The sequence below is a fragment of the Carassius carassius genome, chromosome 24 (genome assembly GCF_963082965.1).
Source record: "Carassius carassius chromosome 24, fCarCar2.1, whole genome shotgun sequence".
NCBI lineage: Eukaryota > Metazoa > Chordata > Actinopteri > Cypriniformes > Cyprinidae > Carassius > Carassius carassius.
The window spans coordinates 16,020,541-16,046,462 of NC_081778.1; the positions used below are offsets into that span (position 1 = coordinate 16,020,541).

The window sequence follows — 25,922 nt, forward strand, 5'->3', positions numbered from 1 at the left end:
TCAAGTAAAGCCAAACCTCCCTGGGATAATGACCCAGCAAAGAGTTCTTTGTGATTTCTTCACAAACAACTAAATAATAAAACCCTCACTGCCCAGATGCTCTCGACCTCCTCAGGGATGTTTGTGGAGTATGTTTGCCCACACACACACACACACACACACATACATTCCTCTGTACCCCTCTTGGCACTCCGTTCCCTCCCTTAGTGACACAGCACAATTCAGAGCACTTTTCATTGTGTCTTTATTCAAACAACCCCAAAAACCATTTTAAACAGTGAGAGAGCGAGAGAGGAGAAAGAGAAGATAGAAAGGGGGGAGGGGGAATTTTCAGCTTCATGGTGCATTCATTAGCATCTCTTCATTGCTTTTGCGCATTGACTGAATTTTCTTTTGCCTGTTCAGAAAAAAAACCTTCACTGAAACACCCAGTGTTTTTTATATTCTGACATGGTCTGAATGAAATCTCATAGCTGTGGTACTATGGTTATCATGGTAATGTTCTTTATCTGCTTCATCAGAAAATTTATTCTTTTTAATGCAAAAGTGCATTGAAATGCTTTTTTTGTATGGTTAGTACTTTAGACAGCTTGAAAGGCTGCAGTGTCTTTATTGCACACCGTTTAAAGCTGCTCTCATGTCTTGTGGTGGTCCGAGGTCACCTCTGGCACAGAAGGGTCACAACAATCTAACCAGGTCTCATGAGAAAACCTAACTACTTTACGACGTGGCAATTTCATATGAATTTGTATGATGGGATTTGCATGGAAACACAATTTTTTGAATAAAGCATGAAAATCCACACCAAAATTTTACAAATTCACATTAATAAGCCTCCAAATCACCAAAAGTTAAAACGCTCACAAATTACTATGCTACACATCTGAATGTTACAACTGGATGCCATATTCCCACTCAAAGAAGCTCTAGAGTGGCTGTAAAAGAGCTTAAACAAAAGCACTGCTATCCTGCTGAATCTCACTAGTAACATTTGTGACCAAAATCTACCTTTCAATTTGAAACTCATACCAGAGTTGATGTATTTACATGTAGTTGTCAACTATAAAAGGAACGTGAAGACTATTTTGAATTCTAAATAAGTTCATCAGGAGCTATTGTAAATCAGAGCATATTTCATATAGGTCTGACTAGTACTTTGCATAAATCTAACTGGTTTAACACCATGACTCGTCAGACCAGAGTGCTTTGAGACTGCTCTCTTCAATAACATTAATAAAATTGCAGTAGCCCATAAATAGTAACTGGCACGTAATGCCGGGGCCACAGGTGGGAAAATATACCACCAGAATGACTCAAAGCAGTTTTCAAGCCATTTCACAGTTTTTGTTCTAATAAATGTTGCCAATGAACCCTGGTTCCAAGTATCATAACCTATAACTAGGAGCCATTCAAATTCGTCGAGTGGGTGTGAAAACAACTTCACAAACAAACAGCACGACTCCGCAGCAGACCGAGCGCATTCTCGGTACAGTGGCAGATGTCCAAACGCCTCACACACACACACACACACACACCGAGACTCTTAGCCGCCATGCATGAGACAGAGACGGTTAACTTTACTCGCGCGACGACTTTTTTTTTTTTTTTTTTTTTTTTTTTAGCATAATTTAAAACGGCTAACGTTAAGAGTTTAATGAAAAGCCAAATGTGTTTCCACGCGGCGGTCGAAAAACACTGACAATCAAAATACGAGTATCTACAGTGCATTAAAACGACGTTAGTAAACGTTAGTAAACGTAGTAACTTTAGTAAAAAGTAACGCCTGACAGCCTGCGTAACATAAACTACACTTATACGCAATTATCAGTTATTTTCGGACTTACCTATAAGTCTGCCAGAACGCGAAAACGTCTCCAAATGTGTCGCCTGGTCTTCTTTTTAATCCGAGTTGTTCACTTTGGCAGGTGGTTTTTATACTAGGTGTATATATAGTCTGGCACAGTCCTATGACTTTGTGCTTAAAGCCACAAAAGCACCAATAAATAAATCGAGTCAAGAAAGCAAAGGCAGAAAATTTCTGAAAGAAGGCAAGTTGTGTGTCCCACACTCGGAAAGGTTTGTAACTAGGAATGTTCAATAAAATCCGACTTCTCTATGAGCGCAAATGACACGGATGTCCTTATTTATTTCTCAGTCAGTGCTTCTCTCTCCGCGCGCTCATAGGCGCCTTGCTTTTAGACCTCTTTCTCTTCCCCTAAGGGCTTGCAAACTCGACCAGGTGCTCATTTACATAACTGCACTAGCTGCGTCCAATGGCATCCCTCAATCAGGTGCTGCTTTGAATATTTAATGAGGCAATTGACCAATCCGGAGCGAGTAAAGTAAGGAACCCGTGACCTGGCAGCGTCGCTGTAAATGATACTCAAGGCTTACCTCTGAGAGACTTTTTTTAAGTGTTACAGGAACGGAGAGTTTTGTTGAATATAAAATTTAATATTGCATTGCTGGTAAGGAAACAACAGGATTTACCTTGTTAAACCTTTCCAGTGTCTGCCGTAAATCTTGTAGGGTATTGGCTAAATTTCTAATAACTAAACATTGATGGCTTTTCCCCACAGAGTTTCATGGTTAGCGTTTAGAAACAGCCCTTTGTAGTGTTAAAAGATGCCATTATTACAGAGAAACATTCCAGCAATATACCATTATTTCCTGAGGCAAGACATTAAAGATGGTGTGTTAACAGACTAAAACCTGAGCTCAGAGGCAATAACAAGGAGAACCATTGTTAGTTTGAAAAGTTCAAACACTGGCTAAATTCTGCAGATATATTAATACAGGAGAATTAATGGGTGTGGTGCTTTAAACTCAGCGAAAAGCGACATTAAAGGTAAATAAGACAGGTAGAGAAGGGTGAAGGAGTGAAAAAGCTATTCCACATCTATGTGTTGCTACTTGCCCATTCACTGGAAGGAGATGGGAATTGGAAAGTATTTGGCAGTCATTCAGTAACACTGAGGTAAATAGTTGACCGAGAGAAACAGCCGTCTACCTAGCGAGTCAATATTGTTTCTCAAAGCCTGTTGACCACAGGCTTGGTGCAAAAGCATGAGCATGTGTGGAGGTATTGCTTTTTATGGCACGGAAAGAATTTGCACGGGGAAGTGAGTATATTTGAGAAAAACAGAGAGCGATATCGTTTAACATCAGGTCTGAAACTGTAACAAAGGTGTGTTAAAGGAGAGAATGTGTTTAACGAGAAACAATTGAAGAACTGAAAGAGTTCCAGTTCAAATTTAGTTTTGAAAGCAGCTTGTTTTTTTGTCTTCTTTGAGCTGAATGAACAATTGTGCATGACCTGGTTTGACTTTGAATATGATTTACTTTAATTCACACAGTTTTAATGGTTAAAGATTCTGACCCAAATCCTCTGCCTCTTTTTGTCTTTTCCTCACACTTTGCTTTGCAAAGTCAGTATGAAAAGAAAATTCACCCTATCTAGTTTATAAATGCATGTTATAGATCTTAATTTAAACAATTCATCTGTGCATGTTCATTTAAAAACAAGTTTTTACCTGTTTAATCATAATTCTAACCCATCTGAATAAAACTGAATACCTCCTGTCCCATCTTGATGTTGATAACTGGATCCTGAAAATGAAAGACTTCTCTCTGTCCATTTAAACCAGATGTATGCCACTACATGAAAACAAGAGATCTGACACTACTTCGTTTCATTGCAACTTTTAAGTTGACATGAAATGGAAATTCACTCCTACTTTCTAAATGCACCTCAATGGTATTATTGTGAATGAATCATGCATGCATGCATATGCTTCTTTCTTTTGACCTTTAATTTTTATTCAAAATGTCATAACTCAGTCTAACACTGAAATGTCAGACAGCAATCATTTAGTCCACTTAAACCCCACCTCTCAATCAACAATGGACAGAACCAAGTCCCCACCCTTTTAAACAGTTTTATATTCCATTTCTTCCAATCACAATATGAAGAAATGATCTGCCGCAACTTCCATTTCATCATGACGTAAAATTTAATTACTGACTGATTCAGTGTCTGCATTTATGTGGTGAAAAAAAAATTGGAGGACCTTCCAATGTTAAATTTGATGTACAGAGTGATTAAACTAATCTTCAAGTTTTATAATGAAAATCAATACTGTGATGTGCATTTCAACACAGAGCAATAAAGCTGAGGGCACGTCCTTGAGCAGAGCTCAACTTACCATGTTGCCACAAGAAAAGACGGAAACTATAACTCTGGACTTTGTTAGAAAATTAAATGCCACCTCCACAGGCTTAACTTGTGATAGAACCTGATTACTTCATCTACTTCTTTTCTTTTCTTCCCACTTCCTACTCCCTGTTTTTCACACCCTCCCTTTTTTACCTCTCTCCTGCCAGCCTAGCTTTGTGCGTTGTCTCTGGCAACCTGCGATCCCCCTGTACTGTTGCAATGACCTTTGCACATTGTTTCAATTGTTTCCACTACTTGCCATGGCTTTGTCTCACTCTCTCTTTCATTCGTTCTCTTCCTGAAGATAAGGACCTCTGTTACGCTTGGTCAATGACTCTTTTTCAACAGATCTCTTCCACAGCTAAATTTCCAATCTTGTCTTTCTCTCTCTGTCTGTCTGTTTTTTTTTTTTTTTTTTGGATTCAGCTAAGCATGAAAAGCAGGCCTGATCCTGTGTGGAATTCTCTGTGAAGGATGGAGAGGGAAAAGAGAAATGTGGCCAAAAGGAAAAGGAGGTAAAAAAGAGTAAAGCTGGTTAGAGTGAAAGAGAGAAAGACAGGGAAGAAGTGCCTGATAGTTATAGTTTTAGCCCCTGAGAAACCAGTAATGCATAACATTTTAATACATTTTAATACAATTAAAAACTGAGGATTTGTGCTGCATGTAGTTCTGGTTGTGAACCATCGTTTCATCACAATTTCACCATCCAGTTAGGAACATCAACCATAACTCCTTCAAGAACAGCCAGAAACCTTGGAGTTATGATTGATTATCAGCTGGCTTTGTCAGACCACATTATTAAAACTGCCCAGTCCTTGCAGATTTGCTTTATTCAACATCAAAAAGATCAAGCCCTTTCTTTCAGAGCATTCTGCACAACTCCTTGTTCAAGCTCTTGTTCTGTCCAGGCTGGACTATTGAAATGCCCTCTTGGCAGGTCTTCCAGCCAGTTCTATTAAACCTTTACAATTAATCCAGAACACGGCAGATTCAAGGAAGATTCATTTTTAATGAGCCGAAAAGAATGCACGGCACACCTCTGTTCATCAATTTGCACTGGGTACCAATAGCTGCTCGCATTAAATTCAAGGCATTAATGTTTGCCTACAAAACCACCACTGGCTCTGCACTCCTTTACCTAAATTCATTACTTCAGACTTATGTGGCCTCTAGAAGCCTCAAGCCTCAACTCAATCCAAGCAGCTGAGTCCTTAGTCATCTTCAGGAATCGGCTAAAAATACTTCTTTTCCATCTTTATTTGACCCTCTAACTCTAGCACTCTCTGTTCTAATTCTATTCTTTAAAAAACACACTAGCTTCTCTATTCTTTTTGTATTCTATCTGTTTTCTTTTTATTTATTATACAAATAAGAAAAGCAAAAAAGGTCTCTAACACTAGCTTGATCTATTCTTTTTGTATTCTATCTGTTGTCTTTTTATTTACAGTAATATATATATATATATATATATATATATATATATATATATATATATGTATTAGGGGTGTAACGGAACGTATATTCGTACCGGACCGTTTCGGTACAGGGCTTTCGGTACGGTGCATGTGTGTACCGAATGACCAAATGCAAAATTTTGTGCGCAGAACATAGGTACATTTTACGTGTTTCCAAACGAACATATTAAGTGGCAGAAGTCTCCGCGTTCAGTGCAAATCCCGCCCTGCAGCTGATTCTAAGGCCGGTGACACACTGGCTGCGTGGCGTGAGCGTGGCATTTCTGCTGCGTGTCAGTTGCGTGATGGCTGCTTCGCGTTTTCTGTGTCTTTACACACCTGAATCGTGCCTGACACGGCGCTGGCGCGCTGCTGCTTCTGTAGGTGACATAGAGGGAGGAAGCAGAGGCGCCGACAGACCAGGATCTTGTCTTCACGACAACAATATCTATACTTCATGTTGAGCATAAATATAAAGCCTACTGATAAAGGACACCGTCAACAGTATTGACGGCAAAATAAACTATGTTTGACAGGTGCAATATGCCAGTGTGTCACCGGCCTAAGGTTTTCAAAAGGCATCACGCGAGTGTGAACATCACTACAACTAGGAAAAAAATGATTGTAATTCAAACGCAGCTTCCCGTCGGCATTTAAACAGACCTTTGCTCTTAATTCCGATCGATCCAACGCAATAACAAAATCTGAGCAGGTCTAAAAACTGAAACTGTTGATGCTGCAACTTTACCATTTGGAAAAGTTATATATATTTTTTTTTAAATATGAGCAGGCCTACAAGCTGGGATTGGTAATGCTGCACTGTAATCATAGTTATTTATTTATATTTTTCATTATATTTTATTATATGATATTGGTTTGAGACTGAGATCATTTTATTTAGTGGAGAACTTTGCAGCAGTATTTTATTTCTTATTCTTTTTTAATTTTATATACATATTATTAAAAAGTATTTTAAAAAAGTGTAAACAACTTGTTAAAAAAAGTTACTTACTTACAGTAAGTTAAACTTACTGTACCGAAAAGTGTCATGTATTGCGTTAAGCTAACTGAGACTTGTTATAGCACTTGCATATCACTGTTCTCTTGTTGATTTTGTTGGTTTCCATTGTCCTGATTTGTACAGTAAGTCACTTTGGATAAAAGTGTCTGCTAAATGATTAAATGTAAATGAAAATTTACATTAAAAATGTAACTTCTCGTTGGAGCTTACGCTATACCTACATCCTACATCATCCGCTGGAAAGCCACTCTCTCGTAAAGGCACGTACGACAGTTAGCGGAAACTAGCGATAACTGTTTATAAAGTTTTTAATTATGGATATCTTTTTCTTACACAAACGCTTCAATTCACTTCAGAAGGCCTTTAGTAATCTAAGCTGTGTGTAGCACTTTTTATGATGGATGGATAAACTTAATTGGATCTTAACACCCATCCACTGCCATTATAAAGCTTGGATGAGCCAGGACATTTTTTTGATAAAACTCTGATTGTATTCGTCTGAAAGAAGAAAGTTATATACACATAGGAAGGCTTGAGGGTGAGTAAATCATGGGGTAATTTCATTGTCCCTTTAATATTTGCTTCTGTCTGAATACTTATAATTACGTCATTGCAACAGATACTTATAATGGATTGCTGCACAACCTTATGCGACACAATGTACGTCATCCAACTTACAACAAACAATTTGCATTTGTTCTAGACATATGGACAAACAAAACAGGATGTTTTCTGCAGAAAGGTAAATGCAGGTTATGGTTGAATAGTCTAATTGAATGCTAGAAATTACTTTAAAAAGCTGCCAAGTTGCACAGATGTGCAAGGTCACAGTTGAGAGGGACAGATGCACATGGCTTTGAATACCAACATAATATTTAGCATACACAAAGCATTCCATATTATAATTGTTCACTTTCACCAATGTCATCTATACAATTTATGTAATTAAAAGCTGATTTAAGTGAGGAAGTGCAGATCATATGTACACCCATGAGTCCACATGTATGCACCCCTCCCCACCATCACACACACACAGACACACACACACACACACACACACACACACACATACACAAACACACAGCTGTTGAGGGGCAGAGCGGCCTGATCACTCTCACAATGTCATGCCTGCAGAATGTGGGGAAGCGACACAAAATGGCATTCCACTCATTCCCTTACTAAAGCACATAATCTATCCATTTCTCTCCCTCCCTTTCTATGGATCCCTCCCACTACCTCAGTTACCAATGTCACACACATAAATCCTCCCCCACCTCACACACACACACACATAAACACACACTTGGAGAATGGCAGGACATTCTCTGTTCTGTCCTCTCTGGTGTCCTCTTTCAAAATGGCTGGTTGTCTCAGGGGCCCGGAGGTTAGAGAGCTTCTCTAAAGTGTCATAAGAGTGTAAGAAGACAGTGATGATTCAGGGACTGTGTGTGAGTGTGTGTGTGTGTGTGTGTGTGTGTGTGTGTGTGTGTGTGTGTGAGTGAGTGTTTTTTGTGAAATGAGATCAGCCACATTTGGTGTCTGAGGCTCAAAGGAATGTAAGACTTTTGACTTTGTCCTGTGTGTATGTGTGTGATTAGAAAAGAACATGAAAGTAACAGAGGGAGATTGCTCCTGGTGATATGTTATAATCACATCACATCACTGCTAAAATATCAGGCATTGTTTGAAATCAGACATGTTTTTAAAAGTTGAATGAAGGAAGAAATAACACAGATACCTGATGAAATATCACTGCTTACTATGTGAAAATATAAGTACTTATTTTAATCATAATGACTCAAATTTCTTTTGAGTTCAAGAATAAAGTACTAAATGTATACTAAGCTATAATAATATAATTATTTATATTAATATTATTCTTAATTATAATTATTTGATTTATTATTTTCTAGCAACAATAACACTTTTAATTATTAATTTAAGCATTTTTAAATAACAATTGTTATTATTATTACTACTATTTAAATATGTATTTATCATATATAAAAAATATAATTATTTAAAAATTTGCTAAAGAGAGGGGATCTAATGTTACAGATACATTTTTGTGAAATATTGTTAAGTAAAAAGATAATACATTATGCACTGAAAAAGAGTGACGTAAAAGTTTCCCAAATTCCAAGTACTAAAATATTAAATATTAAAACAAAATTAAAGCAGTACTATACTGTGTTACTGTCTACTACTCAACTATGCACCGCATTTTACAAAGCGATCATGGTGCAAAATGCTAAAAACGATAGTGAGGGTCTTTTGGACCCAAGAACATGTTATGTGTGAACCATCCCTTAGTTTGTGTCATTACCTTTGTCACTGAGTTTCTTGAGGCTTTTTATGTTGCATTGATCATGGCAGCATTGACATATTGTGTATTAAACATATTAGTTTGCACATTTGAAGATACTGACCATTTTTGGTAACTCCCTTGAAGCTTTTCCAAAAGGTGAACGTGTCAGAGGTCATGGGGTCAGGCTGCAGCCGTGGGCGGGTGTCTGGGTGGTCAGGAGGGGGGTCAGAAGGGTGTAAGCTCTCTGATCTCTTTTTTGGGTATTGGGAAGTAAAAATGCTCAATACTTTAATGCTTTCATAAAACTGAAGTCTGTCAAATCAGGCTGACCGGTTTCTGCATAACCATCTTTTCAGTCAGGAACGGACAGCAGAGAAGCACAGCCACTGGAAATAAAGCTCAGCTTCAATGTGATGAGTTCAAACAGGTTATTCCCAGACCCACAGTCATTTCCTGAACAGTAATCCCACTTATTATTCGTTGAGCCTGTGTTTTTTTTTTCTGTGTTGTGTAGTTTTCTAAGACATATTCACATAAGCATTTATCATGTTTACCTCCATTAAGAGACTATATATCCTTCTTTTGTGGGCCTGAATATCAATGCATTCATAAATATTACTGTAATGTTGTGTTTTAATTCTGCATTGTGTTGTGTGTTTTTGTGTTGTGTGTTTTCTATGGAACATCTCCTTGGAAGGTTAAAACAGAAGGGTGAGTGTGACCACAGGTGTTCTTTAGAAGACGGTAATTGCGTTTGTCTGTCTGTGTTTTTGTGTCATGTGGTTAGATGTTTTTGCTCTTCTTGACCACTTACTTTGTATAGTCAAAGAAATAGGTGATTCAATTAAAATGATGTCATTTTTTACCATTGACCAAACCTGTATGACTTTCTTCCTTCTGTGGAAAGTAAAAAAGACATTTTGAAGAATGGTCTCTCTTTGTCATGTAGTTCCATACAGATGAGCATTCAAAACAATTCTTCAAAAAGGATGTAAAGTTACCATGAAAGTCTTCTAAAGTCATATGGAACAGATAAAAATGTAAGTATTTTAGGAAGTTAAGTGAAAATCAAATCAATATTTATTTCTAAAAAGATACAATAAAATACAAATCAAAATTAGAAATTATATTAGAGACAGAGACAAATTAATCATGCACAAACACCAAAAATGGATTCAAATCTTTAATAATAATATATATCTTTAAAAATATATATCTCTCAATGGTGCATTCATGAGAAGAATCTATTGTTTTGAGTCAGATCTATTTGATGAATATTTGATTCAGTTTGCAAGACTTGCCCTAATGATTTGTTCATGAATCATATTGATTCAGTTCACAACATGAATTCACTCAATGATCTGATCACAGCTCACCAAAGATGAAAATGATCAGAGTATCTGAGTTACATTGGTTACTAAAGGTAAAGCTAAAACTATACTTTTTTTTTTTTTAGTTTTTTTTTTTTTGGTAATTGAAATAAAGCTGAAAAAATACAATTAAATTTAAACTTAGAAACTAGAAAATTTGAAATGTAAACGTTATCAAAAGTTAATAAAATAGAAATAAAAGCTACATAAAATATAACTATATTTAAAGCGCATAAGAAAATGACTAACTTAAACTAAAAATATATTAAAAAACTGAAAAAAATAAATTATATATATATATATATATATATATATATATATATATATATAAAGCTAACTCAAAATAATAATAAATACTATAGTAGTACTGTAAAAAAAAAAATGCTGCTTTTTACATAAACACAAAGCTGTCACATGATGTAAGATTCTTAGAATATTCTAAATGGGCCATTTGGACCACTTGTATGATATTTATATGATGCTTCCGATGCCCATTTATTGTAATTTACTTTACAGCAACTAGTAATTTTCCCCCCATTAATTCTTGTTTTATGTTCCACAGAAGAGTGAATAAATGATGAAAGAAAAGACATTTTTGGGTCAACTATCCCTTTAAGGCCCCACCCACAGACTCTTCTATCAGTCTGCTCACTTCATTCCCAGATCTCTACAGAACCCTTCAGGGACTCTGATTCTTTTAACATGAAAAGAGGAAAGTGAAGAGACCCTGAAGAGGGAGAGAGATCTGCTATTTGTGTCTCCTTTACCACTGTTGCTGAAGTTGTTACTGCAGAAACAGTTTCACTTTTCCTCTCCTTCACCGCCTCTCAGTCTTTTCCATCTGTGAATAAACATGTCTGTCATTTATTTGTCTGAGGGTCTAATTCATTAGTTCCCGTGTTACACTCATCGTGTTTCCTAAGTATGGGTTCTCTCCTTGAATCTGTCTCTTTCCCTCCATTTCTCCCTCCCTCTTTCTTCCACATCAGACAGAATTTGATTCTCCCCAAATTACTGTTATTTTCTGTCTCTGCACGGAGCGTATGATTGGTTAACAATGTAGCGGCTGATGGTGATAACGGTTGAGTCAGCGTGTGGCGATCAGGTGGGCCGCCCTTTATAGCAGCCCATCATAGAGGCTATTTCAAACTGTCTCCATGGAAACAGAGCAGGTAGTGTCTAATTCTGCATAGACTGTTTATGTGACGATACAACTGTCCCACTTACTCTCTTCCTGTCCGTTCTTGCTCTTTCTGGCTTCACAGTGAGAGTGAGTGGAGTGGGGGGTTGCTGGGATTTTGGGAATGAGTGCCATTGCAATGCAGTGAGAGCCTAAGCTAAAAATACCTACTGACACATAGACTCTAACAAACATGGCGAGCGGCAAACAGTCACACCACTCAAAACACACAGATGCACATGTGGAAAACATGTAAAAAAGTGATGAAAATATAAAATATCCCTTATTGGATCTGTAAAATCTCTGTGATGTGAGTTATACACGGTCTTTAGGCTATCTGAGATCATTCTATCCCATAATAGGTGGCTTATGGTGGTCCTGTTGTGTGATATATCCTAATGTTGTCTGATGCTAATTTATTATGTCAGTACTATTGTGTGCCAGTAAAGTTTGGCCTCTCTGACTTGCCGTACTGAAAGCAGAGTTTAGATTCGAAGACAGGACACCTAATACACTTCACTGCCATCGCCAGCACCCAACTCGGAAGCAGACTAGAAACAACTGCCTGCTCATAAATTACACAGGCATGTGTGTGTGTGTTTGTGTGTGTGTGTGTGTGTGTGTGTGTGTGTGTGTGTGTGTGTGTGTGTGTGTGTGTGTTCCTGAAGCGCTGAGCGTACTGAAATAAATCTAAGGGAAACTCCTATCCACATATGTACAATAAACACTATAAATCATTTTTAAACTCAAAATCATGAACAAAATTTGTTTATATAGCTGAGTAAGGACCTCTTAATAGAGCTCTTCAATCATGTGGTCAATGTATAGGCCAACCAGGAAAGCTAATTTGCTAAATCCTGTTTGAGGTATGACACAGAGATGCACCTCTCAGTAAAAAATTCAATATATATGTTATTTCTTTTCATTTTGACTTTGTATCTCTACAAATGGCAATATCTTAATGGCTTGAAATTGCAACTTTATTTTACAAATGTGTGAGTTTATTTTTCAAAATTGTGACTTGCATTTTGAAACTATGATATCATTACTTGTAAATGCAACAATTTTTCACAGTTGTAATAAATTACTCAATGTGACTTTATATTAGCAATGGTAAGTTTATTTCTCGTAGTTGTAACAATTGTAACATTATTTTTGTTTTCCACAATTGGGACTTTATATTTATTCAAGTGAACAAAAAAATATTTTATGCAAGTTGTGCCTTATATTTTAAAATTGTGACATTATTTCTTGTAAAAGTGATTTTTCAGAATTGTAACTTTATATTGACTTCAAATCTTGCTATTGTGACAGTATTTCTTGTAAAGTGAATTTTTTTCGCAGTTATGACTTTCTATTGTTCACTGTGACCTTATATCATGCAATTGCAAGTTTATTTTTCACAATCATTACTTATATCTTTTACTTTTTAATTCATTTATTTGGGTCTGTGACTTTATATCAACCAACTGAGAGTTTATTTCTCAAAATTGTCTGTTTTATTTTTTACTCAGAAGCAGAAACAGGCCTCCATATTATAACTTTCATTTAATGTACCTGGTATGTTGTAGAATATGAAAGCCTCTTTAGACATTTTTTGTCCACAAACAGAATAACCATTTCAAAATTCCATTCTCATGTCTGTAATAATTCATCATGTGGTCAAATATCACTGGAACCATAAATATTGATGCGCTGCGAGACCAGTGACATTCCTAGGATTGTTGTGCCAGTGTTATCAGTTCCTTCTGCATTCCTAAGCAGGGTGATATAGAGCCTGCAAAGTCAAGAAGACCAAATGGCACCTCTGCATTTCCTTTTCATCCTGAAGCACATGACTCCATACTTTCATTCATCATCAAGATACAAGCTTCATTTTTCATTTGACTGTGGAGGGTAATTTAATCTGGGAAATCCTTTCATGTGATAAATGGTGTGGCTAACAGAGTTTGCAAAATCACCAGATGTCTACACATGCAAATTAACACCAATCAGGTTAGAGATACAGTATGTGTATAGTTTCTGATTAACCTCTGTGTGTTTACCATTATTCACATTGATAAAAACTCAGACTTTGTCTCAGTCAATACCAGGCCCTTGATTACAAGGCAGACTGGTTTAATAGGACTAATTAATTCACTCTTTGTAGATTAGTGGTTTAAAGGGTGTTGCAGGCTGGTTATGGACGTCATGTGAAAAGCAAGCTGCTCTACACTAATGCAACACATATGGACAGCACAAGCATGACCAGTGACTCCTGCTATAGGCCACAGAATTTAATTTGGATAATTTATGAGGTCAGGGTTGAGTGAAATATGAGAGGAGCATGAAGCTGACTTTTAAAGCTGTTTTACACAATCTACAGGAAATTAGTGAGTTGTGTTTTACAGAGGGGAAGATTATTTGTGTTGGTTATTATGAGCAAATTATGCTTGTGAGGCACTGTAACATATCCAAGTCACACCCGAAACCATGAGCCTGTTTAATAGTTTTCCCAATTTAATTAGAAACGGATAATACTCCACATGGAGGATTTTACATGACTTGTTTTTGATTGTGGCGGAAAAATCTAATTAGATAGGAATGATTCATTGTCTTCATAATGCTGCAGTGTTTACAGCTGGGAAATGATGATTAGTAGTGTCTTAGCTGATGCGATGCAGTGCCGTGGGACTTCGTGAACAGTGATTGGCAAAGGTTTTCTTTCCTAAGTGTGTTACGGTAAAGCTTATAATTAGTGCCAGTCAGTGGACACACCTACTCCTTCTTTATGATTACTATTTTCCACATTTTACAATAATAGTTATTAAGATTATGGAAAAACACTAACCGTTAGCATAGGAATTATGTATCGAAACAAACAATGTTAAACAAATCTTAAATTTGGCTTCTTTAAAGCCGTTACATCTTTTTTAGAGATAGCATTCTCTCAGAAAACTGAGGTAACAGTTGCTTTTCCACGGCTGTTTTTAGGCTGGTTCACACAGAACACGTGTGCACTCTGCTCCGCAACTTTTTTTACTGTATTTCTATTAAACATGGTAAATAGACATATCTGGCCACTGTGTTGAGATTTCAAAATTATTTATGAATTTGGCATGAAATGAAAATTAACTATTTGTTAAATGCATGCAATAGATCAAATTTTGACTGCATAATGTCAAACCCTTTTCCAGTGAAAGTTATACTTTTTTTGAGATTGCTTTATAAGATGTTAATTTGCTATTCTGCTTCATTTTAAATTAAAGTAAACATTTCCAACCCAGATGCTACTTTCATTTTATGTTTGCCTACATTATACTTTTAGTTACATTATATTGTCATTTACACTGACATTCTGTTTGTAAAGAGTAGCTGTGTCCTCGTGCAAAAATACAGATACAAGTGTCAGGGGAAGGTTTTTATTGCAGAGGGCTGTTTCTGTCAGTATAATAACAACATTTCAATAAAGAACGATCCACACATTATCACACAAACAAAGACACACCCACATGAAATCCCTAAGCAAGGGCATATAGGACTGGAGGCTGAAAAGCAGGAAACCAGCACCCTTCTATCGGTATCTCTGCACATTTTCAGTCCTATAGCAAAAGTGCACAAACTTGAGTTCTTCAAAACCAACCCACTCTCTAACAAATGCACTTTAAGTCCAAAATAACACGACTCCAATATCTTTGAGTGGCTTGTGTTAGTGTGCACATACAATGTGTGCTACACAATCTCCTTTTTATTACTTGATCACTTGTATCAGGTTTTTCTGACATCTCTGAAAACTTTGCATAGTCTATACCATTTTGTGGCATAAATTCACTCCCACCGCAACTCTCAACAACACCCACACTTCATTACCCACATAATAAATGTATATCTACTCAGAAATTAAAAGTTCACAACAATAAAAGACTGCTGGTTGCTCCCTCTAGCTTTAGAAAGTGCTTTGAGTGTCTATAACTTCTCTTTATCAGAATAATCTTCTGAAGTCAAAAGCCTGTTCTCTTATCCTCAAACACGGCTGGTTCTGCCCTGCATGCAGAGGTTTGTGGTACTGACACTGAAGGTAAAATACATTCACATGGGCAACTCAGTTTGAGGTCAGAGCAGTGACCTCTGACCTCACCTGACGTTTGGCATCACTGCTTTGAGATTGTATTCATCAATGCTTGTTAAGTAACACTGATTGTACAGACGTTCCTTCTGCCCTCTCAAAAAGGTTTCAAAGCATTCTGATAATTATCTGATTATGATAAATGAAAAGCAGGGAAGATACAGAGGCACAGAGAGGCTGAAAAACACAAACCCAGCAAAAATAGGTAGAATGGGGGATTTTTGTCTAAACAATGGACTGTATAAGTCTGTAATGAGGGTCAAATGCAAAATAAACGTATAGCGTTTGAATTCAAACCTTTATACAGTCCTTTGATTGAAACGTTGCAGATTGAAATAAGATGGTCGCATAGAGATGGTAATAAAAAAAAAACTGGAATGCATTAACATGGAATGAATATGGATCTCATCCCTCAGGCACACTCGTTCTCTCCCAGCACACTGAACATGTTGAGAGTGAAGCCCTTCCTGTCAGCCTTCACGGTATCATCTTCATCATCCCCATCAGCATCCTCATCGCCATCTCGATCGTTGTCCTCCTCCAGCTCTGAGCTGGATTCACCCTCGTCTTCCCTCTCACCACACTCATCCTTTTCATCATTCCTTCCTTGTAGAACGATGATCTCGGACAGCTCTGGGTGTGATTCCCATTCATCTGAAGAGAATGAATTTATTTTAGTTTATTGCCATATAATCTTCACAGGTCAGATACAGACTCAACATTCAACAATATAATAGAATAAATGCAAACATTTTATTAAATTCACCATGAAGAAAACTATTTCTTCATATTCTGAAGACAGAAGTTTGAGTGAGTGACGGATGATATGATTCAGTGTTTTGACCTCTGACCTTTACTCGGAGCGTATCCAGGTGGTTGCAGACAAAGACACATGCGTCCATCAATGGCTAAACGCAGGAGACTGTTGGCTGCTCGATAGACATCGTTACGGGCCGCCTTGGCAGTTTTATACCCTCTCTTCTCAGCCCAGGCTAAAAAATGTAAATACATGAAAAACATACGTGAGTGTAGACAAAACAATAAAAACAACAACTTCATGTTCTTCACGTTTCTTCCCCCAGTCGAATGTTAAATATGAATTGAATGATCCCATTTCAAAACAGGATGGGCACCTTCACACACATCCCATGCTGTCCAGTCCTGTGTGCTGGAGTTGTGTGGGGTTTCGGGGCTGTGGTCAGGATGTGTCAGCTTTAATACAGACAGGAAGTTGGTCCGTTCACACAAATATCCAACTGAACTGTAAGGCTCCTGCAGCTGGGACACTGGATATATACCAGCCAGGATCTGTTTGAGAAAATAAATAACCCACGCACACACATAGACAAACATAAACAAAACGCAGACTGGATGACTTCACTTTCAGAAATGATACAGTATCATGCAGTCTTTACCTGTAGCTGCTTGTCCACTTGGGAAGGGAAGACAATCCCAGGACAATCACACAGTTTAACAGTGGGAGTGAGGTAGTATGTTTGGAAATATTTAGTGTGACCTGGGGTTCGGGACACACTCACGACCTTCCTGCCAACCAGACTGTTTAGCACTGAAGATTTGCCTACATTAGGAAAACCTGGAAAAAGTGCAAAAAGTCTCCATATGAATATTAAACAAATGAATGAATTTCAATTTACACATCAAGGAGAAGAGACTTCATATAAAAGCTAACCGACACTGATCTAGAACAACACTTTTTGAGTTTTGGAATGAAATGGAAATTAAGATGGTCTTTTCTTCCTTGAAATTCAATTCATTTCAAGTGAAATGGCCTCTTGGTGGTTAAAAATTTAGGATGGGACTTAATTTTGTCCATTGCTGTCATTTGCTAACTGCTGCTAATCTCTTGTGAGCAATTATTGTCTGCCACTGTGCCAGTGCATGTTACTATGAGAAAAGAATTGTTGAAGCGAAGGTGATATTAATAGTTTTGATGAAGAATTACGAGGGCACATTCCTTTATAAACATAATGATGTGAACGGATCAATAATTTATGTAATAAATGCTGCAATATTCTGTAAAAATAGTGTCAGTTCTGATTTTATGGTAACAGGCTTTTACCTATGCAGCCCAATGTTAGTACTCCATCTTTATAAAGTTCTTGCGAGGGACTGTTCATTTCCATGGCAATGTCACTATGATGCTCCATCAACACAGATTCCGATCCATCATCAGCCTGATCCTCCTCTGTTTCCAAGGCAACAGCATCCCTCTGGATCTTCTTCTCCCAGCTACTCAAATCCACTATAAACCACAATGATCATCATCATATAATACTCCCGTGTGTTCCAGTACTGATATCTGGGAGGAGGCGATCTAACCTCTTCCTGCTGTGATCTCCTGACATGCTCTCATGATGTGGATCGGGCCTCCAGCATTCCATCGGACTTTCTTCCTCATCCTCTTCTTCTGTAGAACTGCAGTTAGTACAGATGACGGAAGCATTTTTATTCTTATCTATTTGTTTGATCATACAATAGCTACAGCACTGATACTGGAAAGACTCTCACGTGTGCTGTAGGGTTGTCCTGGGTGTGAGGTGAAGCAGACACAGTGCAACTGTGGGAACTGTTTAGTCAGATAGTGTTTCCAAGCCAAAACCAGCGGGGCGGGACACAAGTCCACCTTATTGAGCACCAGGATGATGTACTTCTTTAACTCAACGGTGATGTAGTGATAGACAGCAGGAGGAAAGTGCAGCACCTACACAGAGTGATAATGTTTGCTTGTACTGAACGCCAATGATGACTCAAATATGAGTACTATACACGCTGTCCTCCACACCATATTTCTTTTGCTAAAAATGTATAACAATACAAAAAGTGCTGTTTTCTGAAATCAAATGTAATACAATCTCTGGCCCCACCTAGTGGGGATTTTATTAAGTCAGTTTGCATAATTTGACATTTGCCTTAATTTAGTGTAATGGCAATGCAATTTTGATGATCTTTTGAAAACTGCTAAAAGTTTCAAAAGGCATTAAAGTCATACACTTACTGGGTATCTGATATCCACTATGAGAAGAACGACATCAGACATCTCCAATACTCTCCACAGCTGCCTCCATGTCTGAGAGAGAAAGAGTCATTCAGTCAGCCGTAGGGGAAAAAAAGGACCGATTTCTTTTTTTTTTTAAATAGTGGTTATTTGAAAGAACACTAATTCAGCTGTCTGAATTTCAGTAGTGATCTGTTATTCACATTCTTCTGTATTGTCCAACTTGTTCTTAGTCCTTTGGCCCACTTTAGGTAAAATAATGACTTGACAGGTTTATGACCTGTTTATCTCCTATTGCTACATTAATCCAAAACTATCTGAAAATTGGAAAATTGGAGACTGTTAAAAACAATGAATTGACTGTGATCCAGTGTTCTTAGAAACAAAGCTTGTTTGTCTTAAAATTATCTGCACAATATTGTGGTGCGTTGCACTACGCAAACGCAACAGTTTTATGTGTCACATGGTTTGAGAAAGGCAACAGCACCTAAACCAGTGAATCTGAACACTTAATAGTGTTTGCCTCCAGCACTGGGCCAACAGATGCTCAAGTGCAATAATAAAAAATAAACTATTTCATTACAGCTATTGACTCAGCAGCAATCAAATTCTGGTCGCTGATAAAACATTGTTTTTCAAAGTACTTCAGTTGGGTGTTTTGTAAAAGAACGTGCCTCACCTCGAGATTGTGCTCAAAGTGGCTGAGGGTACCGGGTGGGTTCTTGGAGTGAAGAGCCTCCAGATACTCCAGAAATGACTTCTCCTCTTTCCGCAGTAACTCTTCTCGTTGCATGTTGTAATGCCATGAGGGCCGCCGTGGGAAATTCAGTCCTGTTATTAGACAAAATGAAAGTGAAATGAACACATAACAACATGGATCAAAACCAATATCACAGTAAAAATCTAAATATAGTTATTTCATTAGAATTAGTTCAATGACAAAATGGGTAACCTATCATTATAATACATATATTATACATTAATATATGTATTATGACGATGTATAATATGTATTATAATTATAACTATACACTGTGGCTGTGTGTTCATGGTGTGTGTGCACACTTGGATGAGTAAAATTGCAGAGCACAATTTCAGAGTATGGGACATCACACTTGACTACATTTCACATTTTTTTAAATAGATCTGAAAGTGATAATACTGACATTTATCATGGTACTAAATTTTTGTTAAAATAAATGCTGTTTTAAGTAATTATTTTTATATACACAAAAAAATCCTGAAAATTGAACAATTTTCAGAAAGATATTAAGCAATATTAAACAGTTTTCCACATTTTTATAAATATTAGGAATTGTTTCTTAAGCACCACATCAGCATATTATAATGATTTCTGAAGGATCATGTGGCACTGAAGACTGGAGCAATGATGACTGCTGAACATTCAGCTTTTGCCTTTACAGGAAAAAATAATAATTTTAAAGTTGAAAAAAATATTTTACATTGTAAACATTTCACAATATTACAGTTTTTCTTAATTTGTAATAAAATAAATGCAACCTTGGTGAGCATATAAGACTTGCAAACACATGTCCTGTTCTTTAACAGCAAATGGATGTAAACAGACCCAATATTTTTGACAAGTCATTGACTCATCTATTTGACAGCAGTCATACTATACACTCTTTTTTGACACAGACGCTGCAGTATCAGATGTTGTAATTGTGAAAGTGACACTTTGGCTTGTTTTGTGAAGACAATTCCCTACAAAAAGTAAAGTTTATTATCATAACAGTATTTCAACACTTTTAGTTACACGTAGCATAAATACCTTTCTCTTCTGGGTAGATCTGATTCAGATCAATCTCTAGTTCCTTTTCTGACACAGGCTTCAGGATTTTCTCCATCGCAATTTTTTTCCTCCTCTCCACTTCCTCCTTGCTCTCCTTCTCAAAGTGCAAACGGAATCTGAAAAACAAGCCATTATAAGATTAACAAACAGGATGATACATGCCCCTGCCAAAATAGCGGATGTTGAATTAAGACAAGCCTGGACTGACTGTTTCGCCAGTCCCGTCTCACCTGTTGGGGTCATATCTGCCATCTCCGGTGCCAGGCTGATGGTTGATCCTCTTGATGTCTGTCGTCTCGCTGTCTGATGTATCCGACTGTCCGTCTCTACCAGGTCCTCTCTCCACACTGGCATTTTGGCTACTGTGACATGAACCAGTTTCTCCTGTACACAAACACACATTCAGAAACTTTAAAGAGTGTTCTTTCCTGAATGTGGTTCCAAAGCAAAGTAATGATTCCCAAGTTTTTTATTTCTGAATTATACACTATTTACTGTGAAAAACATTGTGTACTTCCAATCCAGGGTTTCTGCAGTTTTTATGAAGGTACATTTAAGACTATTCAAGTAAAGTAAATGTAAGGAATAAATTGAATGGAACATAAGTGTACACTGTCCCAAAATACAAATGTCTTCTATTAGCAATGCTTCAAAGCTTGAAAATACAACTTTCAACAGATCTCCATTCCTTTTAAATTCATTTTACAAGTAAAAACAGTTACAAACACTAGAGTATGCAAGTAACTGGAGTTGTTGCCTCATACTTTTTGATATGCTGTTATTTGTGAATGCTACTGATTATGTTAGCTTTTAATATATGGTTTTATTCTTATTAAAGCTTTAATACAGTACAGCAACCGCGAGCGGGTCCATGTATAACGCTGATGATCTCAATGAGAGAGAGAGAGAGAGAGAGAGATGCAGAGCAGGGCGAACGGAGGAACAGGATTGAGAACTGCTGCTTTAGAAGATTGATTATGAAACTTTCATGAATTGTCAACAAATTATGAATTGTGATTCATATATGAATAGATTTTTACATGCACGCCTATTTTTCTTCCTCTTCTCTAAAGCAGTGCTGCATGGCCTAGGGATGCATCGATCCGATCCTCGGGATCGGTATCAGCTCCGATCAGACGAGACAGATCCAAATCCGATATTGTGCGAATACTATTCTGTGTTATTGTTGAGCTCCAGCAAAGGCACAAAAACATTCAAAAGCACCAAAACATTTCCATACACATATTTCAAGTGTTCTGAAGCTGTTACATAGTAAATGTGAAGCACAGATTAACACTGAAGTCATTAAATTCAAGTTCACATAAACTCTTCTTTCCGCTGCGGCTGTCTGTCATCCTCTATTCAGCAATCAAATTACATGTTGCATTCGGTTACTATAGTCAAAACTATTAAACTATCTTCAAGAGGTCAGTAACTGAGGATTAAAACTGTTCAAAGAAAAGGCTCATTAAACTAACATACATTTATTTAATCAATATCTCTTACCTTTGTACTAGTGATGTCCGGTTCTTCTTAGTAAACCGCTTGAACCAGTTCACCAAATCGTTTCGAATCAAATCGAATCGTTTGAAACGGTTCGCGTCTCCAGTAAGCATTAATCCACAAATTACTTAAGTTATTCACTTTTTTTAAGGAGGCTGACACTGTCTCGGAGTCGAAATTAACCAATATCCCGGAGTAATTCATTTAATCAAACAGGACACTGACTGAACTGCTGTGAAGAGAGAACCGAAGATGAACACCGAGCCGAGCAGCTTGTGTGTTGTTCTAACTTCTCTATGTGTATGGAGGGATTATTTGGTCAGATTATAAACTAAAAGTCTAAAACTAAAAGTCTTAAACCAAAACTAAAAATCTAAATTTGAAACTTAAAGTCCAAGTCGAAAATTAATTTGGTATTTAGGATTGGGCATTTGGTATTTAGGATAGGGCATTTTGTAATTAGGATTGGGCATTTTCTATTTAGGGTTGGGCATTTGGTCATTTAGCCATTTAGGATTGGGCATTTGGGGATTTAGGATTGGGAATTTGGTATTTAGGATTGGACATTTAATCATTTAGCCATTTAGGATTGAGGATTGGGGATTTAGGATTGGGCATTTGAGGATTGAGGAGTGTATGCAAATTAGGAGGTGTGGCCCAAATACTGGAGGCTGGGTTTGAAATGGCTGGTGCGCAGAGGCACTTTATGGACAGCAGAGGGAGCTCCCAGTGCTAAGGAGCACACTGTAATGAAAGTAATGTAATTGTAATGTAATTCTGTTTCTGTAATGAAACAGAGCGAGTGAGAGGCTTGAGCGTGGACAGTGTGATAACTTCAACTTAATGACAGCTTTGCTGCATACCTCGGTTGTAACCAGTGGATATCTCAGTCAAAGTTGCTCTTCTATCAGCTTGAATCAGTCGGCCCATTCTCCTCTGACTTCTAGCATCAACAAGGCATTTTCGCCCACAGGACTGCCGCATACTGGATGTTTTTCCCCTTTCACACCATTCTTTGTAAACCCTAGAAATGGTTGTGCGTGAAAACACACACCTAAATGCATTGAAGCAACTGCCATGGGATTGGTTGATTAGATAATTGCATTAATGAGAAATTGAACAGGTGTTCCTAATAATCCTTTAGGTGAGTGTATATATACATACACACGACATCAAATAGAGTAGACGCTCCTTATGCTTTTGAATCGCTCTCGCAATACTTTGATGTCATAAACCGATCGGTCTTGCAGTGTGCAGCGCCGGTTCAAGTCGAACAAGCCTAATTTATTTTCGCTCACAATCTTTAGAAAATACTTATAGGCTATATAGCAAAAAAAAAAACAGAAACAAGACCATCTAGTGGCAATGTAAAAGGAGTGTATCTACTAATGTCAGAGGGGTTAACCACAGTTTAAAAAACAAAACAGCGTGTCCCAATATAATAATACCCTACTAAAGCATGTTAGCAATATCAGCTTATATAACTAGTAGCTAATTTTGGCATCTTACCTGCTGCACTCTCCTCTGCTTTCTCGTTGTCAGACCGATAGCACTCCTTTCACTGGTGACTTTGTGTTTGAGCCCACAAATGTTACAAAGCTGTCATTAAATTGAAGTTATCACACAGTCCTCACTCAAGCCGCTCATTTGCTCTGTTTGGTTTTACTACAGTGTGCTCCTTAGCACTGGGAGCTCCCTCTGCTGTCCATAAGGTGCCTCTGCGCACCAGCCATTTCAAACCCAGCCTCCAGTATTTGGGCCACGCCTCCTAATTTGCATACACTCCTCAATCGCCCAATCCTAAACCCCCAATCCTCAATCCTAAATGATTAAATGCCCAATCCTAAATACCAAATTTCCAATCCTAAATCCCCAAATGCCCAATCCTAAATGGTTAAATTACCAAATGCCCAACCCTAAATAGAAAATGCCCAATCCTAAATACAAAATGCCCTATTTTAAATACCAAATGCCCAATCCTAAATACCAAATTAATTTTTGACTTGGACTTTAAGTTTCAAATTTAGATTTTTAGTTTTGGTTTAAGACTTTTAGTTTTAGACTTTTAGTTTATAATCTGACCAAATAATCCCTCCATAGATGTGGGCTGCGCAGCCTGCAGCCTGCACACTGTGACTCTGTGTTGTTTCAAGCTCATCATTCTGAGCACAGGATGCTCTGCCTTTAGTATTATAATACTTTTCTGCGCAATCAAAGATTATTAATAGTCTTTCTTGTACTGTCCTATCTATGATATGTTGCTGCCTTTATTACTGTGCTATACATTTAAAAGAAACATCTTTTAGATTTCTATATAAAGGTCTATACTTGTTTTTACATTAATGTATTTTACAACAATGCAAAGAGCAATTTGTAAATGTTACCAGATTTTAGACTTATTCACTTTTATTTGTAAATAAAATATTTCACTTGATTTTATAAAATTATTGGGCATCTGTGATTTTTCTAGAATCTAGAGTATCTTTTGCTGCTGAATTAATTACTAACCTAGTTTTTTTGTCATAGATCATGATATATTTTTTCATTTGTTATTTTTCATTAAGATTACGTTGTTCGTATGTAGTAGATTGTGTTTAACACACAAAAGAGTGATGATCAGGTCAACACAGAGAAGTATAAAAATTCTACACTTCTACTGGAATTGAGTCTTTCTGGTGTATCTGCTTTACTGATGAAGCTGAAAAGAAAACACGCAAACGGTTTTTTTGCGCTGTCTTAAACGTTGTCATCCACTGTGACCGATCTTCAGAAACCAGTCATATGCCTCCATACATAACACTTTATTGCCATTACAGTTTCTATCGGAATAGTGCAGTGTGCTTTGCACTGACGGCATAATTATGCCTTTAATGCGTTCACGAGTTCATATGCAGGTATTTTGGCTGGTTTTGCTGTGTACTGGACCCAAATACTTCTAGAACTGCAAGCGAACAGCAGTTAATTCAGCCTGCTTTAGTGTGTATCGGTCGCTTTGTTTTTGTGTTACGTAACTTAACTTCACGCTGAGTCTGCGCACTTATATACCGCATGACACAAGCGCTAACTACAGCAAAATGCTTATCACAATCACCTCCTTTCACCATCAGTTCACTTTTCACCTCCATATCAAGCTCACTAAGATGCATTTCTACGGTTGCTGTGGTTGAAATTCAGCGTTCCTTCTTATTTGCATCGCACATATAAAAAGACAGCAACGCACTGCTTTATGCTCGTCAAGTTTGGTTACACACACCCACAGAAACTTAGCAAACAAAGTAGTTTCAGCAGCGTAGTAGCTCAGTGAATGCTCTAGTAACTTATGTGGAAAGCTGCTCACATTACTGCATACTAAAATATAAATCATAAAACAATGCGTCACGTGGCTAATGTAGCTTGTAGCGGGCTAATAACTCAGCTAAGCTAAAGTTAGTTACCCACCTCTTTTCTTCCCGCGTTTCACCTGGAGCTGCTTCTTTTTCTGTTTGTTACTAAAAGGCTTTTTGCGTGGCATGTTCGCATTAGTCAAAAGATGAAACTAGAAAGAATGGGCAAGGACGTATGTCCTCCTCGTTCGTTAAATATTTTCATTCGTGAAGTTTCTCCGTTACTCGCGTGGACTTTTCTATGACTGGGGTAGACGGACGCTACCATTATGATCTTCAACGCATTCAACGCTAGGCGTCAGAAATACATTTGATCGACTCTCGTTCAAATGTTCTCTTCTTTTACTGCAACTGTTCACTTTATGCGACTTCTGTTTACAAATGAAAAACGATAAAACAGTGATTTTGAACCCCCAGATTTTTGATTAAGTGGTGCAGTCTTGTCTTAGAAATGAAACTGTTATTCAATGCAATGTTAGAAACACCAATCTTAAATGCAAGTATGATTAACTACAAATAAATCTAATTTTACATACAAAGTTAAGCACACAAA

At 37.3% G+C, this 25,922-nt stretch overlaps 2 protein-coding genes across 3 annotated transcripts in view; both read right to left on the minus strand.

Moving 5' to 3' along the window:
• The window catches only part of LOC132102957 (epithelial discoidin domain-containing receptor 1-like), a 35,906-nt gene extending 33,684 nt beyond the window's left edge, over positions 1-2,222 (minus strand). Inside the window, exon 1 of one of the 2 annotated variants that reach the window (XM_059507708.1) lies at positions 1,845-2,222. The gene's annotated coding sequence lies outside the window, so the exon portion shown is untranslated. The remainder of the gene's footprint in view (positions 1-1,844) is intronic. The other variant, XM_059507709.1, reaches the window with a different exon arrangement.
• A 12,714-nt stretch (positions 2,223-14,936) lies between these two features.
• On the minus strand, positions 14,937-25,636 carry LOC132102960 (guanine nucleotide-binding protein-like 1). The gene is made up of 12 exons (XM_059507711.1): positions 25,425-25,636; positions 20,714-20,867; positions 20,463-20,599; positions 19,350-19,501; positions 18,671-18,742; positions 18,184-18,376; positions 17,995-18,090; positions 17,735-17,917; positions 17,070-17,248; positions 16,788-16,962; positions 16,506-16,646; positions 14,937-16,308 (listed from the first exon to the last, which is right to left on the minus strand). The coding sequence occupies exons 1-12, from the start codon at positions 25,495-25,497 to the stop codon at positions 16,067-16,069; spliced, it is 1,797 nt and encodes a 598-aa protein (XP_059363694.1). The 5' UTR covers positions 25,498-25,636; the 3' UTR covers positions 14,937-16,066.
• Positions 25,637-25,922: the final 286 nt, after the last annotated feature.

What these genes read in the sequence shown, in the direction of transcription:
- LOC132102960 (XM_059507711.1), bottom strand. Translation starts at nt 25,497, where the DNA reads ATGCCACGCAAAAAGCCTTTTAGTAACAAACAGAAAAAGAAGCAGCTC. An exon ending in AAGTGGACAAGCAGCTACAG is followed by an intron (nt 16,963 to 17,069) that starts GTAAAGACTGCA and finishes TTTCTCAAACAG; the next exon opens with ATCCTGGCTGGTATATATCC. An exon ending in TGGATACGCTCCGAGTAAAG is followed by an intron (nt 16,309 to 16,505) that starts GTCAGAGGTCAA and finishes CATTCTCTTCAG; the next exon opens with ATGAATGGGAATCACACCCA.